Below are 20,638 nucleotides of genomic sequence, written 5' to 3'. Positions count from 1 at the left end.
TCATCAGAGCACAAGATATTTCTGTATGGCTGGCACTAAAGACATGGAATGAACCAGGTATTGGAAGCAAAATAATATGTGATTTTTATTTTTCTCAGAGAGGTACACTCCTCCTTTAATGAGGATGTAGAAGCATGACTCTTACATAACTGAGAGCATTAGAATCAACACCTCCTAAAGACCAGTTAATTGGCGATAACACTAACAAAGTCCTTCTTCTCACCCTTGCTGTGATCACAGGAACAAACAATTGTGTTAAAAGGAAGAGCTTGCTTAACTTTTTTTTTATATATTTTTAGAACAAGAAAATTATTCTCTTTATATAAAAGCAATTAACTGGGACCTTTGAAGACCATTTGCTTGGAACTTTACATTATAATCATATAACTAAAGGCAATTATTATTATTATTTTTAGTTTTGGATAGAATGGGAATTAGAACACCCATCAAGTTTTTATTAGTGTTTGTGCCTCCCGCCCCGTCCCCCGTTAAGGAGGTTGACCCTCTCTATTTGCCCTGAGGGTCGTTATCACCGAGGGTGCAAGTAAAAGAAAATTACAGGTCTTTGCTTGTCACCACAACAGAAATAGAGAGGAAAACTTCCAATGGGGAGGCTGGTGGCCTCTCACTTCCTGTTTTGGCTTTCGGACAGGAAGTTAAGGGAAATCTCCCCAATGGGACATAGACGGCCAAAAGAAAACTGGTAAGGTTTATAACCCTCCCTTACTCTATCCAAAATGAAAGAAAAAAAACATTTGCTTTTATGTAGAGGTGCACCGAAATGGAAATTTCAGAACCGAAACGAAACCGAAATAAAATAAAAATGTCAAGCCGAAACCGAAAATGACTTTTCTTTTTTTTTAATAATTGTATGTTAAAACAGTACAGTCAGATTGCAAAAATGTATGGAGCATCCTATCACTGTCCCCCAATTGCCGCCTCTTGTTTCTTTTTTTTCTTTTTATTACTTTATCACTTTTTTTTTGTAGCTTGTCGTCTTACTTTTTTTTTTTTGTATAATTTTCTTATTTTTAATATTATTTTTCTTATTCTTTACTTTTTGATTACTTATTTTATTAATTTAATTTAATTATTATTTCTTATTTTTTTACATTTAACTTTATTGCTAACACACAGGAGAAAATAATTCCCTGTGTGATAGCAATTGGAGGTGACAGGTTTTCTTTATTAACCCTGTCACCTCCAAAACAGGAGTGCATTGGCGGCAGGGACAGGAGCCAGACTAGGCAGCCGGGGGGAGGAGGGGGGGGGGGCAGAGTGTCCAAGATAGAGCCAGCCGAGGGAGGTGTGGGGGGAAAGGACGGATGACTGCACAGTGCACACATGTTCTACTAGAAAAGAAAGCAACTCACCGCCCGTATGTTGAAACTGTCTCCACGCTGCTCGCACACAGCCCCGCCTCCTCCTAACCCCATGCTGTGATAGACAGAACACATCTCAGCATTAGACCCTGCATTCTGTCTATCACAGCGTGGTTAGGAGCAGGCGGGGCTGTGTGCGAGCAGAGCGGAGACAATTTCAGTGTGTGTTTTACCGCTCTGCAATCCCGCGTTGCACCACTAGTCATTATCGGCAATTTTTAAGTTGTTTCCCCAAAACAGCTATTTTCGGACGATATGTATCGGCCGCCGATATATCGGTGCATCCCTACTTTTATGCCCTGTACACTCAAGTGGAATTCCCGTCAGAAAAAAAGTTGGATGGTTTTTCCGACGGAATTCCGCTCAAGCCTGCCTTGCATACACACGATCACACAAAAGTTTGGTGAACACGGTGACGTAAAAGACTACGATGAGCTGAGAAAATGAAATTCTATGCTTCTGAGCATGCGTCCATTCGTTTCCGAGCATGCGTCGGAATTTGTACACACGATAGGAAATTCCGATCTGATTTTTTACTGACGGGAAAATAGAGTACCTGCTCTCTATCTTTTTCCAGCAGTTTTTCCATTGGAAAAAGTCTGATGGAGCATACACACAGTCGGGATTCCCGACCAAAAGCTCTCATCTGACTTTTTCCAACGGGAAAACCGATCGCGTTTACAGGGAATTACTTCTACTTTTAAGAAGAAACTTGGCAAGCATTGTTTTAAAGCCAAACTCCAGGCACAATAACAATAAATCAGGGTTAAAACAGAAAAAAAGTCCTTAAAAGCAACCAAGTCATGCAAACTTTCTTCTACATTCTGCAAATCTGCGTGTTTTTATGTAAAAAATAGTGTGGCTCTGATTATACTTTCATCACGCTCAGCTGTAACCACTTCCTTCTGCTCTTGGCCATTCACAAATTGAAGCGAGGTGCTTTGTGTTCTGTGACTGGCCTGGAAATGACGGGTGGCAACCTAGAGATTCACAGAAAATCCCTATTCAGCATAGTGATCACATGACTTTGTTTATCAGAAAAGCAACCAATCACCTTTTATACATTGATATGGTAATGAAATGGCTTGGTTGATGAAGTAATACGATCGCCAGAGTCATATGATCACCATTAGACCATTGATGTTATACTCTTCCCACCCAGCCCCGGTGTTCTTTTGTCTGTACACTCGGGTAGGGTGGCAAGGATCAGCCAATGTGGTGACCACTGTGATTGGCTGTCACATTGGTCATATGATCAGGAGCTGGTCTGGCAAACTCCTGATCATCAGTAAAGACTAAAGGCCCATCCACACAATCTGACTTTTCGACGACAACGGTCCGACAGACATGTTTTATCGGACAATCCGACCGTCTGTTCCGAAGATAATCCGATCGCGCGTCCACAAGTCCATCGGACTAAAGTCCAAAGTATGCTCAGAACCAATGCTAAACATCCTTGCCAAAATCATCATGTTGTAAACTGCTGTCTGTATTGAGGCTAACCTGCCCCTGGGTTTGGTTTCAAAGGGGAAGAGGATCCTGGGCATCATGTTGCCAGCTGAAGACATCTGGAAAAAGGTAAGTATTAAAAAAAAAAGCATAAATCACATGCTGGGGCACAGTGTAGATCCTGTAGATGAGCTTTAAAGCTGGTCATAGATTGTTTAAATCTCGTCCGGTTTAGCAGGTACCAGCTGAGATTTGATCCATCTATAAGCAGGCTGATTGTACCCAAGCCGATCCAATAATTCGACTTGGGTACAATCAGCATGTTGGATTTCTAGCATGCAGTGTTTGACAGCAGCTATAGCCTGCTAGCAGCTATGGCCTACTAGCAATACCCTGCCGCGATCTTCGTGATCGTGCCCGCGGGACCCGCAGACTCTATATCCGCCTGTGTCCCACGATCGTGTCACGGAGCTGAAGAATGGGGAGATGTCAGTGTAAAAACAACATCTCCCTAGTGACAGGTCACTCGTAGCCACACCCCCTAACAGTTAGAATCACTCCTTAGGACACACTTAACCCCTTCCTAGCCCCCTAGTGGTTAATCCCTTCACTGCCAGTCACATTTACACAGTAATCAGTGCATTTTTATAGCACTGTATAATGTGAATGGTCCCAAAATAGCGCCAAAAGTGTCCAATGTGTCCGCCATAATGTCGCAGTCACGATAAAAATCACTGATTGCCGCCATTACTAAAAAAATATCAATAAAGATGCCATAAAACTACCCCCTATTTTGTAGACGCTATAACTTTTGCGCAAATCAATCAATAAACACTTATTGCGATTTTTTTTTTACCAAAAATATGTAGAAGAATACGTATCGGCCTAAACTGAGGAAAAAATATTTTTTTATATATTTTTTGGGGAATATTTATTATAGAAAAAAGTAAAAAATATTGCTTTTTTTTCAAAATTGTCGCTCTATTTTTGTTTATAGCGCAAAAAATAAAAACAGCAGAGGTGATCAAATACCATCAAAAGAAAGCTCTATTTGTGGGGAAAAAAGGACTTTAATTTTGTTTGGGAGCCAATTTTCAGTTAAAGCGACACAGTGCCGAATCGCAAAAAGTGCCCTGGTCTTTGGCCAGCCATATATTCCGGGACTGAAGTGGTTAACTGCTACAGAAAAATGGTGTCACCCATCTGACAATGTGTCAGAGGTTTGTGAATCACAAGTTAGGCTGCTTTCACACTGTTCAGTTTTTCTTCTGTTTTTGCGTTACAATAAGCAGAACAAAAGCGCATGACTGCTCAATCCTATGGGACTCTTCACACCAGTCATTTGTGGGTCCGTTGCGTTTTTGGGTCCCGCGTACTGCGTTTTTTGCATGTTTGGTGCGTGTTTAAAACCGCACCTCCCCATTGAAATGCACCTGTATTTGATGCGTTTTTGAGTCCTTTTTTTCCACAGGAAAGGCAGCGTAAACGCATATGCATTTTTACCGCATTTTTGCTACGGAGCAGTGTGAAAACAGCCTAATTCTGAACAGTATCACAAATATATGTCTGCCCTAAAAAAAAAAGCCTTTGAGTGGGTGATGGGACCAGCAGACAAATCTCGCCCCAGGGTCCCCTTACTTCTAGTCATTCCTTTGTCGCCGCTCACGTAGAAATAGTCACGCTATAATCTTAAGAAGCAAATAAGCTGCAGGGTCACATTTCTGTTTCCCTTCCAACATCATATTCGGGCTCTTCGCTTTGTTGTTGTGAAATTGATTCATTTGGCGTGTTAACTTCCCCCGTGTCTATTTCCATTCGAGCACCTGAGTAAAAAAAAGGGATTTCGCCAGCTCAGCTACCGAGTGACCCATTTACCAGGAGCTGCGAGTGGTCAGAGATGGTGTTCTGCGGATGGCACAAATTAATTATTCCACACTTCATCCGGCCCCATTAATTTGCATCCTCGGTGACATCTAGACTGACACGGCTCTATATTGATGTGATAAACCCCTCGCTTCTTCCCACTCCGTGCAAAGATACAGCTCATCATCATCATTGTGCAACAAGACGCAGTTCACATCTTCTCTCCCTACGCTGGTGTAAGGAAAGGGTTAATGCAAACTAAGGCAAAACCAGTGATGTGTGATTTATACAGACGCAGTTTAACCACTTGCCCACCGGGCCTATTCTGGCACTTCTCTCCTTCATGTGAAAATCACAATTTTTTTGCTAGAAAATTAATCAGAACCCCCAAACATTATATATTTTTTTTTAGCAGACATCCTAGGGAATAAAATGGCAGTCATTGCAATACTTTTTGTCACACCGTATTTGCGCAGCGGTCTTACAAGCGCACATTTTTTGGGAAAACATCACTTTTTTGAATTAAAAAATAAGACAACAATAATTTTTGCCCAATTTTTTTATATATTGTGAAAGATAATGTTACGCCGAGTAAAATAGATACCCAACATGACACGCTTAAAAATTGCGCCCGCTCGTGGCATGGCGTCAAACTTTTACCCTTAAAAATCTTTTTGAGCTACAGAGTAGGTCTAGGGCTAGAATTATTGCTCTCGCTCTAACGATCGCGGCGATACCTCACTTGTGTGGTTTGAACACCGTTTTCATATGCGGGCCCTACTCGCGTATGCGTTCGCTTCTGCGCGCAAGCTCATCGGGACGGGGCGTTTTTAAAAAAAAAATTTTTGTTTTCTTATTTATTTTTATTTATTTTTATAATTTTTTACACTGAAATAAAAAAAAAATATATATCACTTTTATTCCTATTACAAGGAATGTAAACATCCCTTGTAATAGAAAAAAGCATGACAGGTCCTCTTAAATATGAGATCTGGGGTCAAAAAGACCTCAGATCTCATATTTAGGCTTAAATGCAAAAAAAGAAAAAAAAAATTAAACTCATTTTTTTAAATGACAGAAAAAAAAATGTTGCTTTAAGAGGCTGGGCGGGACTGACGTTTTGACGTCACTTCCGCCCAGCAGAGCTATGGGGACGGGTGAAGGAGATTTTTCCTTCAGTCTCGTCCCCAGTCACCAGCCGAACCGTCCCGATCGCCTCCGCCGCTATCGACGGCCCCTCTCCCGCCACCGATAACGGCGATCTCACGGCGAATCCGCCGCGGAGACCGCCATTATCGTTTACAGGACCGTTGGCACTAAAGATGCATACCTCGGTTTTGGCAGCAGCTGCTGCCGTTACCGAGATATACATCTTTAAAAACAGGACGTCTTTTAGACATGGGGCGGTGGTCAAGTGGTTAAAGTGAAACAAAAATGGCAACCACCCCAATTTATAAGTAGCTTTTAAAGTAAGGTGCGTGTGGAAGGGCTTGCACAGCACAAATAAAATATATGTTTTGCCAGCAAAAAAATAGATATATATACCGTATTTGCCGGGGTATAAGACGACCCCCTAATTTTCCAGCTAAAATGTTGGTTTTGGGATATACTTACCTTATAAGACGACCCCCCTTCCTACTAGTCATGCCTCGCCTCACCTCACTGTGCCATTAAATGCCAGACTGTGCCACCATTACATGCCAGACTGTGCCACCATTACATGCCTCACTGTGCCACCATTACATGCCTCACTGTGCCATTACATGACATACTGTGCCACCATTACATGCCTCACTGTGCCACCATTACATGCCTCACTGTGCCTCCATTACATGCATCACTGTGCACCATTACATGCCTCACTGTGCCACCATTACAAGCCTCACTGTGCCACCATTACATGCCTCACTGTGCCACCATTACATGCCTCACTGTGCCTCCATTACATGCATCACTGTGCACCATTACATGCCTCACTGTGCCACCATTACATGACTCACGGTGCCACCATTACATGCCTCACTGTGCACCATTACATGCCTCACTGTGCACCATTACATGCCTCACTGTGCACCATTACATGCCTCACTGTGCCACCATTACATGCCTCACTGTGCACCATTACATGCCTCACTGTGCACCATTACATGCCTCACTGTACACCATTACATGCCTCACTGTGCCACCATTACATGACTCACGGTGCCACCATTACATGCCTCACTGTGTTACTGCATGTCTCGACGATCCCTTACCTTATCCCTGACATGCAGAATCTGTCAGACCGCGGCCGTCCATTTTTCAAAAGCCATGCCTCCTCCTCATGTTTTTTCGTGATAGGCGGAACACTCAGCTTCCCAGGAGACACTGTGTTCAGTGTTCCGCCTATCACGGATGCCCTCTCGTCCAAGACCGAGGACGAGAGGGCATCCGTGATAGGCGGAACACTGAACAGAGGCTCTGCTGGGAAGCTGAGTGTTCCGCCTATCACGGAACAGCAGAAGGAGGAGGCGCGGCTTTTGAAAAATGGACGTCCGCGGTCTGCATTTTAGGTTACCGGCGTATAAGACGACCCCCGACTTTTAAGAATAATTTCAGGGGTTGAAAAGTCGTCTTAAATGCCGGAAAATACGGTATATATAAAATTACACCATCTAACAATTTGTATTAAAACATTTGCAAAAAGTAAAACACTATGGATTCACGAAGCACTTGCTGCGCCGACGTATCTCGAGATACGCCGCGTAAGTGCAAATATGTGCAACCTATGTGCAGGGCCGCTGATAAGGCAGTACAGCCAGCCCTGTTGTACCGGGCCCCGGCCTTATAAACTCCACAGGGGGGCCCGGTCAACGCTAAAATGTATTTCTAGCAAAAATAAAAAATAAAAAAAATAGGACTTTATAACCCACACCCACTTTATTGCCAGGGAATATAGTCATTTCCTGGGCCCCCTCAGGTCAACAGAGGGGCCCAGGAGGTGAGAGCAGAGGAGGGACTATTTCTCCATTTTCGGGCGCAGGCACACAATTCCCACTACATGCTGCTCTTAACCTGTGCACCTACACAGATTATAGTTCCGGCCATTCACTGTGTGCCTTCCCTGGCGGATGGATTCTATTGTGAAGTGGCTCTCCTGCATCAGAGTCCCGTTGCTGAAGCCCGAGGGAGAGAGCAATCACTGGAGGCTCAGAGTTCAGCAGGAGAACTTGTGGCAGTGATACACAGGCAAGCAGTCCCCTTCAGGTGACACACAGGCTACTCAGGCAAGTGCAGTCCTCAGACTTCCTGCTGTGTGCTAATGATGATGATAGAGATCACAGCACAGCAGGTTCTCTGTGGTTCTCTCAGTGTCACATGGCTATTGGATGCTGACATTGCTATGTGCTGTGTTATAGTCCCACATTACAGCCATAAGTTAACAATGTCAGCACCCAACAGCCATGATGTGACACTGAGAGAGCCACATAGAACCTGCTGTGCTGTAATCTCTATCATTATCCTCATAAAAAAACACACAGATGCTTCTTTACACTTTTGTTTGGGGGGGGGGGGGGGGTTAAAAACACACAGCTGAGCTGCATTTTGCCACCCCCCCAACCACTCCCCTTTAAGAACCTTTTACCCCAGGTTTCCAATTAGATCCGACTGTTAGTTTTTCCTTTGAACATGCTTGATAGCTCCATGTACGTCTAGGGAGTCCAGATGTAAATTGCCTTGTGCCCATTTACACCCACCTACCTCCATGTCCATTCAGGTCCAAAACAAAATGGAAAAGGACTGTATCTCAAAAGTGGCAGATCAGAGTTAGCCTGATGTAAATGGACCCAAGTCCATTTACATCTGGCCACCCATACAGCCACCACAAGTCTGTGATGTATGTGGACACACACTGAACGGGCATGGACATCAAAACACTGACATCTGTCACATTCAGCTTCAATTTTGATTGGTGGGGCACTGTGACAGCTTCCTAGCAGGATAGCTAAGGTGGTTTCAGACTAGAGTCCGAGCTCATCCGATCAAATTAGTTGTGAAAAAAGTTATAAAATAAGACATCTGTGCTGCTTTATAATATGTGTAATATATTTAGAATATTAATGGTTACTAAAGAATAAGTTCACCTTTTGGAACATGTTACATGTTTCACCTGTTTTTAGGGTGAAATATGTAACATGCTCCTGCCACCAGTTTCCCCGATCCCCCCCCTCTTGACAGCATGGGATCAGGGGTGGGGTCGAGTGCGGGATCGGGAGGGGCCCTGCCAGGTAGGCTGTACGGGGCCCCATGATTTCTAACAGCGGCCCTGCCTATGTGCAACCTTTATAGGGTCCAAGTATCGCCTCGTGCTACCAGTAGTGACACTGACCCTAGCCAAATGCAAAACTAGTGAAAAACAGTCAGAAAACATAGTAGGGGAAAAAAAATGTCAGACACCTCCACCTGAAAAACCATTCCTGTTTTGGAGGTTGTCTCATTGTTGCCCATCTAGTGCACCTGTTGTTAATTTCAATTAACAGCAAAGCAGCTGAAACTGATTAACAACCCCCTCTGTATACACCCCTCCCCCTCTGTATACACCCCTCCCCCTCTGTATACACCCCTCCCCCTCTGCTACTTAACTGACCAGATCAATATCCCAGGAGTTCTGATTCAAAAGTGTTGTTTTAATTTTTGTTGAGCAGTGTATATATTGTATGTTTTATCTGGTTCTGTGTGATCTTCTCTTGGGGACAAAAACTCACAAGATATGTCAACCACAGCAGTTAGATTGACACTCATCAAACCTTTTTACCGTTTACGGTTATTTTCCATTATGGCTTGGAGTGCGCTGCATGACAGTCCATTTATCCAATTAATAACCGTATATACCATTTGAAACACACATCAGTTATCTGTCCAGCACCGGGGAAGTGCAAAGCATTAGGTAATTACATAGCCAGCTTTCATGTGATTACTCCTCATTTTACAAGATATGTATTTTTCAATCACTTTCGCAAATAACGTAAAGACAAAAAAAGACAAGAGTGTGTTTGTCACAGATGATGTATGCTTCTTGGTTGCTGTTGTCAACTTTCCTTACGTTTAATGAAACCGATAGTTTAATGGGTTAGTCCAAAAATATATATATTTGAAGTAGCTGCAGACGGGTTGAATCATCCATAGTTTAGTGATGCAGATGTTTCCATGTGCACCTTCCTTGTCCATTAGCAGGGGTCTAAATCTCACTGCTAGAGTTTAACCACGCCAGCCCCGGAGGATTTGGCTGCCCAATGACCGGGCCATTTTTTGCGATTCTGCACTGCGTCACTTTAACTGACAAGTGCGCGGTCATGCGAAGTGGCTCCCAAAACAGAATTGAAGTCTTTTTTTTCCCCACAAATAGATCTTTCTTTTGGTGGTATTTGATCACCTCTGTGGTTTTTATTTTTTTGCGCTATAAACAAAAATAGAGCGACAATTTCGAAAAAATAGCAATATTTTTTACTTTTTGCTATAATAAATATCCCCCAAAAATATATAATGAAAAAAACAAATTTCTTTCTCAGTTTAGGCCGATTTTTTGTTAAAAGAAAAAAATTGCAATAAGCGTATATTAATTGGTTTGCGCAAAAGTTATAGCGTCTACAAAATAGGGGATAGATTTATGTCAGTTTTATTAATATATATTTTTTACTAGTAATGGTGGCAATCTGCGATTTTTTATCGTGACTGCGACATTATGGACACATTGGACACTTTTGATGCTATTTTGGGACCATTGTCATTTATACTGCGATCAGTGCTATAAAAAGTCCCTGATTACTGTGTAAATGACACTGGCAGGGAAGCGGTTAATCACTAGGGGGCGAGGAAGGTGTTAAGTGTGTCCTAGGGAGTGATTCTAACTGTGTGGGGGCTGGGCTACCAGTAACACGATAGTGATCACTGCTCCCGATGACAGGGAGCAGTAGATCAGTGTCCTGTCACAAGACAGAACAGGGAAATGCTGTGTTCACACAGGCATCTCCCTGTTCTGCAGCTCAGTGACACGATCACAGGAAACCGGTGGACATCGAGTCCGTGGGTCCCGCAGTCGCGGTCACAGAGCTTGCGGCAGGGGCGCGTGCCTGCACAGCGGCTGATTTAAAGTATCTGTACGTTGCTTTGCGCAGCCGTGCCATTCTGCCGACGTATATGTACAGGAGGCGGTCGGCAAGTGGTTAAATGCCAAGTTCAACTTTTTGTTAAAAAAATAAATATAAGTGCACATCTTTTTGCAGGTAAAAAAATGTGCTTTATTATTTTTTTACCCTGCAGTCTGTAAAGCATTGCACCTGTGATCAGTAGATATGGGCAGACAGTTACTGCACTGCAGGAAAAATCAATGAACCATGGGAGCGCTCATCGGTCCCTTCACAGTTGATTAAGAGCTAAGGGCCAGATTCACATAGAATTGCCCTGGCGCAGCGTATCAGAGATACGCTACGCCGCCGTATCTTACCTGGCTCTAAGTCGAATCCAGGAAGATTTTGCGCCGTAAGTTACGGCGGTGTAGTGTATTTCTCGGCGCGTATCTCAAATTGGGCGGGTAGGGGGCGTGATTCATTTAAATGAAGCGCGTCCCCGCGCGATTGAACTTTTGAAATTTCCCGCCGTGCTTTGCGCGAAATGACGTCGCACCGACGTCATTTTTTGAACTTCGACGTGAGTTATGTCCTTTCCTATTCACGGACGACTTACGCAAAAAAAAAAAAAATTTGACGCGGGAACGACGGCCATACTTTAACATGGCAAGTCTATCTTTACGCCACGAAATAGCTTTAGCTATACGCTGGGAAAAGCCGACTAGCAACGACGTAAGAGAATGTGACGGCCGCGCGTGCCTTCGTGGATCGACGGAAAAAGCTAATTAGCATACCCGACGCAGAAAACTACGCAAACTCCACCCAGCGGGCACCGAAGTATTGCACCTACGATCCGAAGGCGTACGAAGCTGTACGCCTGTCGGATCGAAGCCAGAAGCCGTCGTATCTTGGTTTGAGGATTCAAACTAAAGATACGACGTGGGAAATTTGAAAGTACGCCGGTGTATCAGTAGATACGCCGGCGTACTTGCTCTGAGAATCTGGCCCTAAAAGCCTTGCGCCGCAATGGAAGATTGTACTTGTAGTTCATTCATTCACAGGAAACTATGAATGAATGATGGTGCGTTTTTAAATTGTGACAGCGGTTGAGGGGGAGGATCCCTCACTCACTGTCACAATAAGGGATCGGTGGGTTGCAGGTGCTCTTTGGTAACATATTACATCCTAAATACAGGTGTAACATGTTACTAAAGGTAAACCCACCTGTATACTTTAAATGCCCATCTAAACTTCGTTCACCTGAATAGAATATTTACATGTATGTGTATGTGCAGAGGAGCATTTTATTGTAGCATTAGGCAGGGGCATTGTCATGTATCAACGTGCATTTCCTTGTGTGTTCAGGTGATTTTTACACCCGTTTTTAGTGTGTTTTTAAGATTAGAATTTGGAGCGATTGAGTTAACAGCCATTGACCAAGTGATACAAGAGATAATGTTCCACTGCAGGCACTCATCACCACAAATCATCCGACTCAGAGCAGGCTCATGGCGGTCACTGGCCGTTACAAAGAATCCATCCAAAAAAAAAAACTCACGAAGAAGGGAAGCTGCTCACTGGTATAAAAACCCTGTTCAAGTTTATTTAACTCTCCGACATACAGACTTTTCCGCCTCCAACGCGGTCAACCCAGCGCGTTTCACTCTAATTGGTGCATACACATAGGGTGTATCCCACACTGATGGTAAAAAACATTGTTAATTATAGCTGCTGCCTCCACCGTGACGCCTACCTAAGTAGGGTCTAGATATGATTTTTTTTAATGGGTGTTTTGGTAATGGCGCTGCTCTGTGGTAGTGGAAAAATTTTTAAAAAACCAAAGTGTAAAGTGACACGTGCTAATAAACTTCAGTGAATAATAGTCTTCAGTAAACAATTAAAGTGCTTATTGCTAGTTGAAAGTGTATGAAATTACAAAATATAATTGTTGTAACACCAATGAATCAATGTATGAAGTGACCTTATATATAAACCTTCAGTAGACCATTTAAAGCGGAGGTTCACCCGAAAATCAACTTTTTGTCACTAGATCCAGCATACTGCTGACATCTGCAGTATGCTGGATTTTTTATTTTTATTTTTTGTACTTATCGTTGTAGCCGTATCTCTTCTCCGGCTCCGGGCGGGGAATCCGTCGGGGAATAGGCGTTCCTAAATCAAGCTCAGTTGAATGACGGGCTTGATAAGCGCGTCACGCCATCCGGAAATAGCCAACGTGATTCTCTGCTGCTTACGGCGCCTGCGCCTGCCGTGTAGAGCTGACTGCGCAGGCGCCGTAAATTGCCGAGAGTCACGTCGGCTATTTCCGGATGGTGTGACACGGTATCCAAGCCCGTCAATCAAGAATCAAGAAATACGGCAAAAATTATAAGTACAAAAAAAATAAAAAATAATCCAGCATACTGCAGATGTCAGCAGTATGCTGGATCTAGTGACAGAAATTAGATTTTTGGGTGAACCACCGCTTTAAGTGGCATGTGCAATATAAAATTCATTGAGTGGTACCATTGACATTGCTGAGCTATAAGGCCTCATGCATACTGAACGTTGTTTTGACGTTTTTACAGCAGCTGTTTTTGGCTGTAGACGTTTTTTTTCCACAGTCATTAACCACTTCAGCCCCGGGAGATTTGGCTGCTCAATGACTGGGCCATTTCGGCACTGCGTCGCTTTATCTGAAAATTGCGCGGTCGTGTAATGTTGCCCCCAAACAAAATTGACGTCCTTTTTCCCACAAATAGAGCTTTCTTTTGGTGGTATTTGATCACCTCTGAGGTTTTTATTTTTAGCGCTATAAACAAAAAAAGAGCGGCAATTTTGAAAAAAATATATTTTTTACTTTTTGCTATAATATATATATATAAAAAAAAATGTCTTTCTTAGTTTAGGCCGATATGTAATAAACGTATATTGATTGGTTCGCACAAAAGTTATAGTCTACAAAATAGGTGATAGATTTGTAGCATTTTTTTAAATATTTTTTTTCATTAGTAAAGGTGGCGATCTGCGATTTTTATCGTGACTGCGACATTATGGCGGACACATCGGACACTTTTGACACAATTTTGGGACCATTGTCATTTATTCAGCGATCAGTGCTATAAAAATTCACTGATTACTGTGTAAATGACACTGGCAGGGAAATGGTTAAACACTAGGGGGCGAGGAAGAGGTTAAATGTGTTACCTAGGGAGTGATTCTGACTGTGGGGGTGGGCTACGACTGACATGACAGCGATCACTGCTTCCGATGACAGGAAGCAGTATATCCCTGACATGTCACTAAGCAGAACAGGGAAATGCCTTGTTTACATACCCATCTCCCTGTTCTGTCCCTGTTCGCGGGATGCCGGCGGACATCTAATCCGTGGATCCTGTGGTCACGGAGCACATGTCGGGCGTGCGCTTTAAAGGGGACGTACCTGTACGCCCCTTTTGCGCAGCTGTGCCATTTTTCCGACGTATATCGTTGTGCACTGGTTGGCAAGCGGTTAAGTGACATGTGCAATTTAAAATTCATTGAGTGGTACCATTGACATTGCTGAGTTATTAATGGTCAAAATACTAATCCATGTAAACAACCAAAAAATCTATCAAAACCAAACCAAAAAAACAACAAACAGAAGTAAACTAAAAATAAAAAAGCAAACTGGAACAAAATTAGTCCTTCAAAAACAAATCAGGTGACTTGTGACTTTATTCCTCTCTGTGCCTTGTGAATTAATGGACTTATAAGTGCAGGTGCTTCAATCCGTGCTCTTCTTATATATTTACTCTTACTAGAGAGCTCTCCCCACTAGGGGGTGTTGCACGTTCACAACTTCACTGCTGTATACTGAAATAGACCTCCAATGCTGATAACTCTTTACAGCCTCCTCATTGTTCCTTAGTATATGTGGAAAGAAAAGGAAACTCCATAGTGCAATAACGTTTAAAACGTTTTATTTCCTATGCAAAATAAGGGTATGCACTTACAATTTGTTAAAATCAATAGCGCAGTATGAAAATGAGAAGTGATGCTTCCTCTGCATTCCACAATCCAAAAAACAGGAAGTGATGCAATGACGCTGTGGCGCCTCCCTACGCGTTTCATCATCAAGACGTCATCTGGACATCAACAAGCCACTTCTGAGCTCTCTACTGTCTCCACTGCAGTTACAGCTCTTCCCCTTCACAGTCCTATTTGGGCATGTAGGAGGACACTTAGCAGCCTGAACTCTTCTTCTGCCGTCGCCATTGCTGCTGTTAAAATGCACAGCAGAGGGGGAGAGACACAACAGGGTGGATTCCTCTTTTGTATATGTATTTGCCTGCCTCCAGCCACCGCTATTAAACTCAGAGCAGGGAAGAGGGCGGGAGGTACAGAAGGTCTGCAGGGTGGGAGCTGACCAACACTTCTTAACAAGCGAAAGGTTGGGCAGCTCCCACTCCCCGTGTAGACCAACCATATCTCCCGTCTTCTCCCCTGCTGCAAGTTTAACAACTGTGGTGGCGGCAGGCAGGCAAATACATATACACAAGAGGAATCCACCCTGCTGTGTCTCCAGCCGTTCGCTGTGAGTTTTAATAGCGGCAGCGGCAGGAGAAGAGATCAGGCTGCCAAGTGCTGTGGCCAAGTGAAGCCTGTTATAGAGGAACCCTGTTCCTCATGACTTCCTCTCCGCCCCTGCGGTTAAGCGCCACCAGCAATGGAGACCTTCCTACAGGCTCCCGTTTTTTACCTTTTTTAATTCCTTCCCCCCAGCATTTTCTTCTTCTTATGCCCTGTAAACACGATCGGTTCGTGTAATGAAAACGATCGTGTGGGGGTCCCATTGTTTGTTTTCCCATCGGTGAAAAAAAATAGAACCTGTTTTAAATTTTTCTTACGGTTTAAAAAACGATAGAAAAAACGATTGTCTGTGGGGAAATCCATCGGTCAAAAATCCACGCATGCTCAGATAGCGATTTACTAATGCGCCAATGGCGAATCCCAGCATAGGGAAAAAAATATTCAGTCCCGAGGAGAAGCGGTTTAACCTTAACCACTTCCTTACTGGGCACGTATACCCCCTTCCTGACCAGGTGAAATTTCAGCTTCTGGCACTGCGTCGCTTTAACTGACAATTGCGCGGTCGTGCGATGTGGCTCCCAAACAAAATTGGCGTCCTTTTTTCCCCACAAATAGAGCTTTCTTTTGGTGGTATTTGATCACCTCTGCGGTTTTTATTTTTTGCGCCATAAACAAAAAAAGAGCGACAATTTTGAAAAAAAGTCAATATTTTTTACTTGTTACTATAATAAATATCCAATTTTTTTGTTAAAATTTTTTTTTTTTTTCTCAGTTTAGGCCGATACGAATTCTTCTACATATTTTTGGTAAAAAAAAAAATCGCAATAAGCGACTGGTTTGCGCAAAAGTTATAGCGCTTACAAAATAGGGGACAGAATTATTATTCAATTTTTATTATAATTTTTTTTTTACTAGTAATGGCGGCGATCTGCGATTTTTATTGGGACTGCGACGTTATGGCGGACACATTGGACACTTTTGACACATTTTTGGCGCCATTCACATTTATACTGCGATCAGTGCTATAAAAATGCACCGATTACTGTATAAATGTGACTGGCAGTGAAGGGGTTAACACTAGGGGGTGAGGAAGGGGTTAAATGTATTCCCTGGGTGTGTTCTAACTGTGGGGGGAGGGGGGTGACTGGGGGAGGTGACCGATGCTGTGTCCCTCTGTACAAGAGACACAGATCGGTCTCCTCTCTCCCTGACAGGACGTGGAGCTCTGTGTTTACACACACAGATCCACATCCTTGTCTCTGTAACCGCCGATCGCGAGTGCCTGGCGGACATCGCGGCCGCCAGGCACGCGCATCGGTATCTCAGGAATGCGGCGGGCACGCTCGCACGCCCTCTAGTGGCCTGGAAGAGCGGAGGACGCATATATGCGTCCTGTTAGAGATTTAGAACCACCCTGCGGCCGCACATATCCGTACGGCCGTCAGGAAGTGGTTAAACTGCGCAGGAGGTTTTTCACTGTCAGTGCAATAAGGATGTGGAACTCTCTTCCACAATTGGTGGTGACTGCGAGGAGTATGGATATTTTTAAGAGACTCTTGGATGTGCATCTTAAAGAACACAACATACAGGGATATGGGAGATAATTATAGACACTGACACACATACACCTACACAGGTTGAACTGGAGGAACTATTGTCTTTATTCAACCTTGCCTACTATGTAACTATGTAAGCAAACACTGTTGAACATGTTTTCTTCTATCCACAGTGTCTTTCTTTCAATGCCATAATGGAGGAGCTTGGAATATCACTAAAACATCCGAAAAGACTAAAAAAGAAGTCAAAGGTCAAGGCGCGATCGACTTTCACGAGTATGCTGACCTGTCACCAGAGGCGAATAATCAGGAAAGAGACAATGGCATAGAAACAATGTCACTTAATATTGGCCGGGACTGTATAGAGGGTTTTTTTTTAAAGGATTGTGTCTCCTTTTTTTAAATTCTTCTACATGATTTTTATAACAACACTTGAGATCTACATCACATGGAGAATGTGTAAGCCACAGAAAGGCTGCTGACTGGCGCACTGGATCCATTGAAAGTAATGTGTGAATCTTTTCACTACATCACCTGCAGCATTCCATCACCACCATGTACAAATGATCTGTGTGCTTTGGGAATAAAACACACTTTGTTTTTCAGTATAATGCTAAATAAAACACATTCTGTTTTTCAGTATGATGTGTGCTTTGTGTTCTGTTCTTCAGTTACATTGGTTCAGTGGCGGCTGGTGCTCAAAATGTTTTGGGGGGGGGGGGGGGAAACAAACGAAAAAAAATTGAGAAATACTGAAAAAAAACTATCAATTGCAGCCACTGTGCCCAATCAAATGCAGCCACTGTGCCCATCAAATGCAGCCACTGTGCCCATCAAATGCAGCCACTGTGCCCCATCAAATGCAGCCACTGTGCCCCATCTAATTCAACCAATGTGCCCCATCTAATTCAGCCACTGTGCACATCAAATGCAGCCACTGTGCCCAATCAAATGCAGCTACTGTGCCCAATCAAATGCAGCTACTGTGCCCAATCAAATGCAGCCACTGTGCCCATCAAATGCAGCCACTGTGCCCAATCAAATGCAGCCACTGTGCCCAATCAAATGCAGCCACTGTGCCCATCAAATGCAGCCACTGTGCCCCATCAAATGCAGCCACTGTGCCCATCAAATGCAGCCACTGTGCCCCATCTAATTCAGCCACTGTGCCCCATCTAAATTAGCCACTGTGCCCATCAAATGCAGCCACTGTACCCATTAAATGCAGCCACTGTGCCCATCAAATGCAGCCACTGTGCCCAATCAAATGCAGCCACTGTGCCCAACAAATGCAGCCACTGTGCCCAATCAAATGCAGCCACTGTGCCCATCAAATGCAGCCACTGTGCCCCACCTAATTATGAGGTGTGATTCAATTTAATCTAGCAGGGAAAAAAATATTTCCCGATCCTGAAAGACATTCAGATATACCTTGGATCAACTATATCATTTATTTTATTTATAGCCTGCTATATGTCTTATTTTGAAACCTTTTCAGTATTTTTAGGCCATCTATGGGGTTAGCTAGCACTATCCCCTTTGGAAGACTATTCCACAGTTTAACAACTTTTACTGTAGAGACCCCTTTCACTATTTATAGTATTTAAAATATATTTATAGTGAATACTATTCTGCCTTTATGCAGGAAGGTATGGACTCGCTGAATATGTGTACAGTCCTCTGCCTAAAGAAGACCTTCTGACCCCCCCCCCCCTCGCCCCCCCCCCCACCTTCCCCTTGGGAAAATGGCAATAATCTGTATGGCAATACACAAGATGCAGTTCCGAAGCGTTTTTTTTCTGCACTAAAAATGCATGCACAGGGTTTTCCATGTATTCCAATGGCTTTATTTCACACCCTGCAGTCAGTTCCAGGTCAGTTTCCGGTGCAGAAACTGACCGGAAACTGATTGGAACTGACTGCATGGTGTGAACTAGAGCCATTGGAATACATGGAAAATGCTGTGCATGCATTTTTTAGTGCAGAAAAAAGCACACGGAACTGTACCTAGTGTGAACTAGCATTGAAACAATGCAACTAAACAAGTACACCTACATATGTCTATGTTGCCTCTCCTTCCCCTTCAGTCCTCTTTAGGTTGCCTCTGTGCTACTGGTGCCCCTGCTACCATGCTGCCATTCAGGGCCGTCTTTAATGTTGATTGGACCCTGGGAAAAAAAATCTTGGGGCCCCCCATGCAATTTTTACTTTCCACCTGCTCTGAGACATACAATAAATATCAGCTAGATTTAAAATCAGTTTACTGTATCAGATCAGGTAGTGATTGAAATTGGTTGCTAGAGGTTACAGCATATCATTACCACTTACTGACTGGTTGCTAGAGGTTACAGCACACATTACGGCTCACTGATTAGTTTCTAGAGGTTACAGCACATGATTTCTTCTTGTTGATTGGTTGCTAGAGTTTACTGTACAGTAATACTGCTCACTGATTGGTTGCTAGAGATTACAGCACATCATCTCTTCACTGCAGAGGGACATGATATACATATGAATGCTGCCTTCATTTACATATAAATTCCGCCGGCCTCCGCTATTTTCATATGAATGCCAACTGCCCCAGATATTTACATATGAATGCTCTCGTTATTTACATATGAATGGCGGTTATTTATATGTAAACACAGGGGGCCAGATTCAGATAGATTTCTCTATCTATCTGCTGGCGTAACGTATGTGGGATACGGTACGCCGCCGTAACTTTGGGCGCAAGTTCCGTATGCAGAAAGAACTTGCGCCCCTAGTTACGGCGGCGTAACGTATGTGTGGCGGCATAAGCCCGGCTAATTCAAATGGGGATGTTGTGGGTGTGTTTTATTTAAATTTCACTTGACCCCGCGTATTTTACATTTTTTGTGAACGGCGCATGCGCCGTTCGTGACAGAATCCCAGTGCGCATGCTCGAAATTACGCCGCAAAGCCTCATTGGTTTCGACGTGAACGTAACTTACGCAAAGCCCTATTCGCGAACGACTTACGCAAACGACGTAAAATTTTCAAAACTCGGCGCGGGAACGACGTCCATACTTAACATTAGCTACGCCTCATATAGCAGGGGTAACTTTACACCGGAAAAAGCCTAACGTAAACGACGTAAAAAAATGCGCCGGCGGGACGTACGTTTCTGAATCGGTGTAAATACCTAATTAGCATATTACTCGCATAACTATACGGAAACGCCACCTAGCGGCCAGCATAAATATGCAGTCTAAGATACGATGGTGTAAGACACTTACGCCGGTCGGATCTTAGGGAAATCTATGCGTAACTGATTCTCTGAATCAGGCGCATAGATACGACGGCCCGCACTCAGAGATACGACGGCGTATCCGGAGATATGCCGTCGTATCTCGTATATGAATCCGGCCCTCGGTCTGCAGGTGAGTCATCTGTACACAACAATAGGGCAGAGATGGGCAGCACTTCACACTGAGATATCAGGACACAGCACAAGGCTAAAACTTCAAGGGACAAGGGAATTTAAACTGGGATAGTTGGCAAGTATGAGGCAGCTGCTTTGGGCCCCACAACAATGACAGGGCACAGGGCAGCTGCCCCTTTTGCCCTGCCTTAAAGACGGCCCTGCTGCCATTTTTAAAAAAAATACATCATAACCACAATGACAATATCCACCATAACCCAGGGTCTGCAGGGGCCCCGTTACTGGTCCGGCCGCACCTAGAGTACG

The 20,638-nt window shown here is 43.7% G+C and overlaps 1 protein-coding gene across 5 annotated transcripts in view; it reads left to right on the top strand.

The window, feature by feature from the left end:
- The window catches only part of GRIK1 (glutamate ionotropic receptor kainate type subunit 1), a 581,617-nt gene extending 564,046 nt beyond the window's left edge, over positions 1 to 17,571 (top strand). For 3 of the 5 annotated variants that reach the window (XM_040338856.1, XM_040338854.1, XM_040338852.1), the window contains one exon: positions 17,103 to 17,571. In XM_040338856.1, the coding sequence (XP_040194790.1) occupies positions 17,103 to 17,258 (156 nt within the window). In that variant the 3' untranslated portion in view covers positions 17,259 to 17,571. The remainder of the gene's footprint in view (positions 1 to 17,102) is intronic. The other 2 variants (XM_040338855.1, XM_040338853.1) reach the window with 1 other exon arrangement.
- Positions 17,572 to 20,638: the final 3,067 nt, after the last annotated feature.

Source organism: Rana temporaria, chromosome 2, assembly GCF_905171775.1.
Source record: "Rana temporaria chromosome 2, aRanTem1.1, whole genome shotgun sequence".
Lineage (NCBI taxonomy): Eukaryota > Metazoa > Chordata > Amphibia > Anura > Ranidae > Rana > Rana temporaria.
Note: the sequence above shows the minus strand (reverse complement) of the source record. Positions and strands in the feature narration are given on the sequence as shown.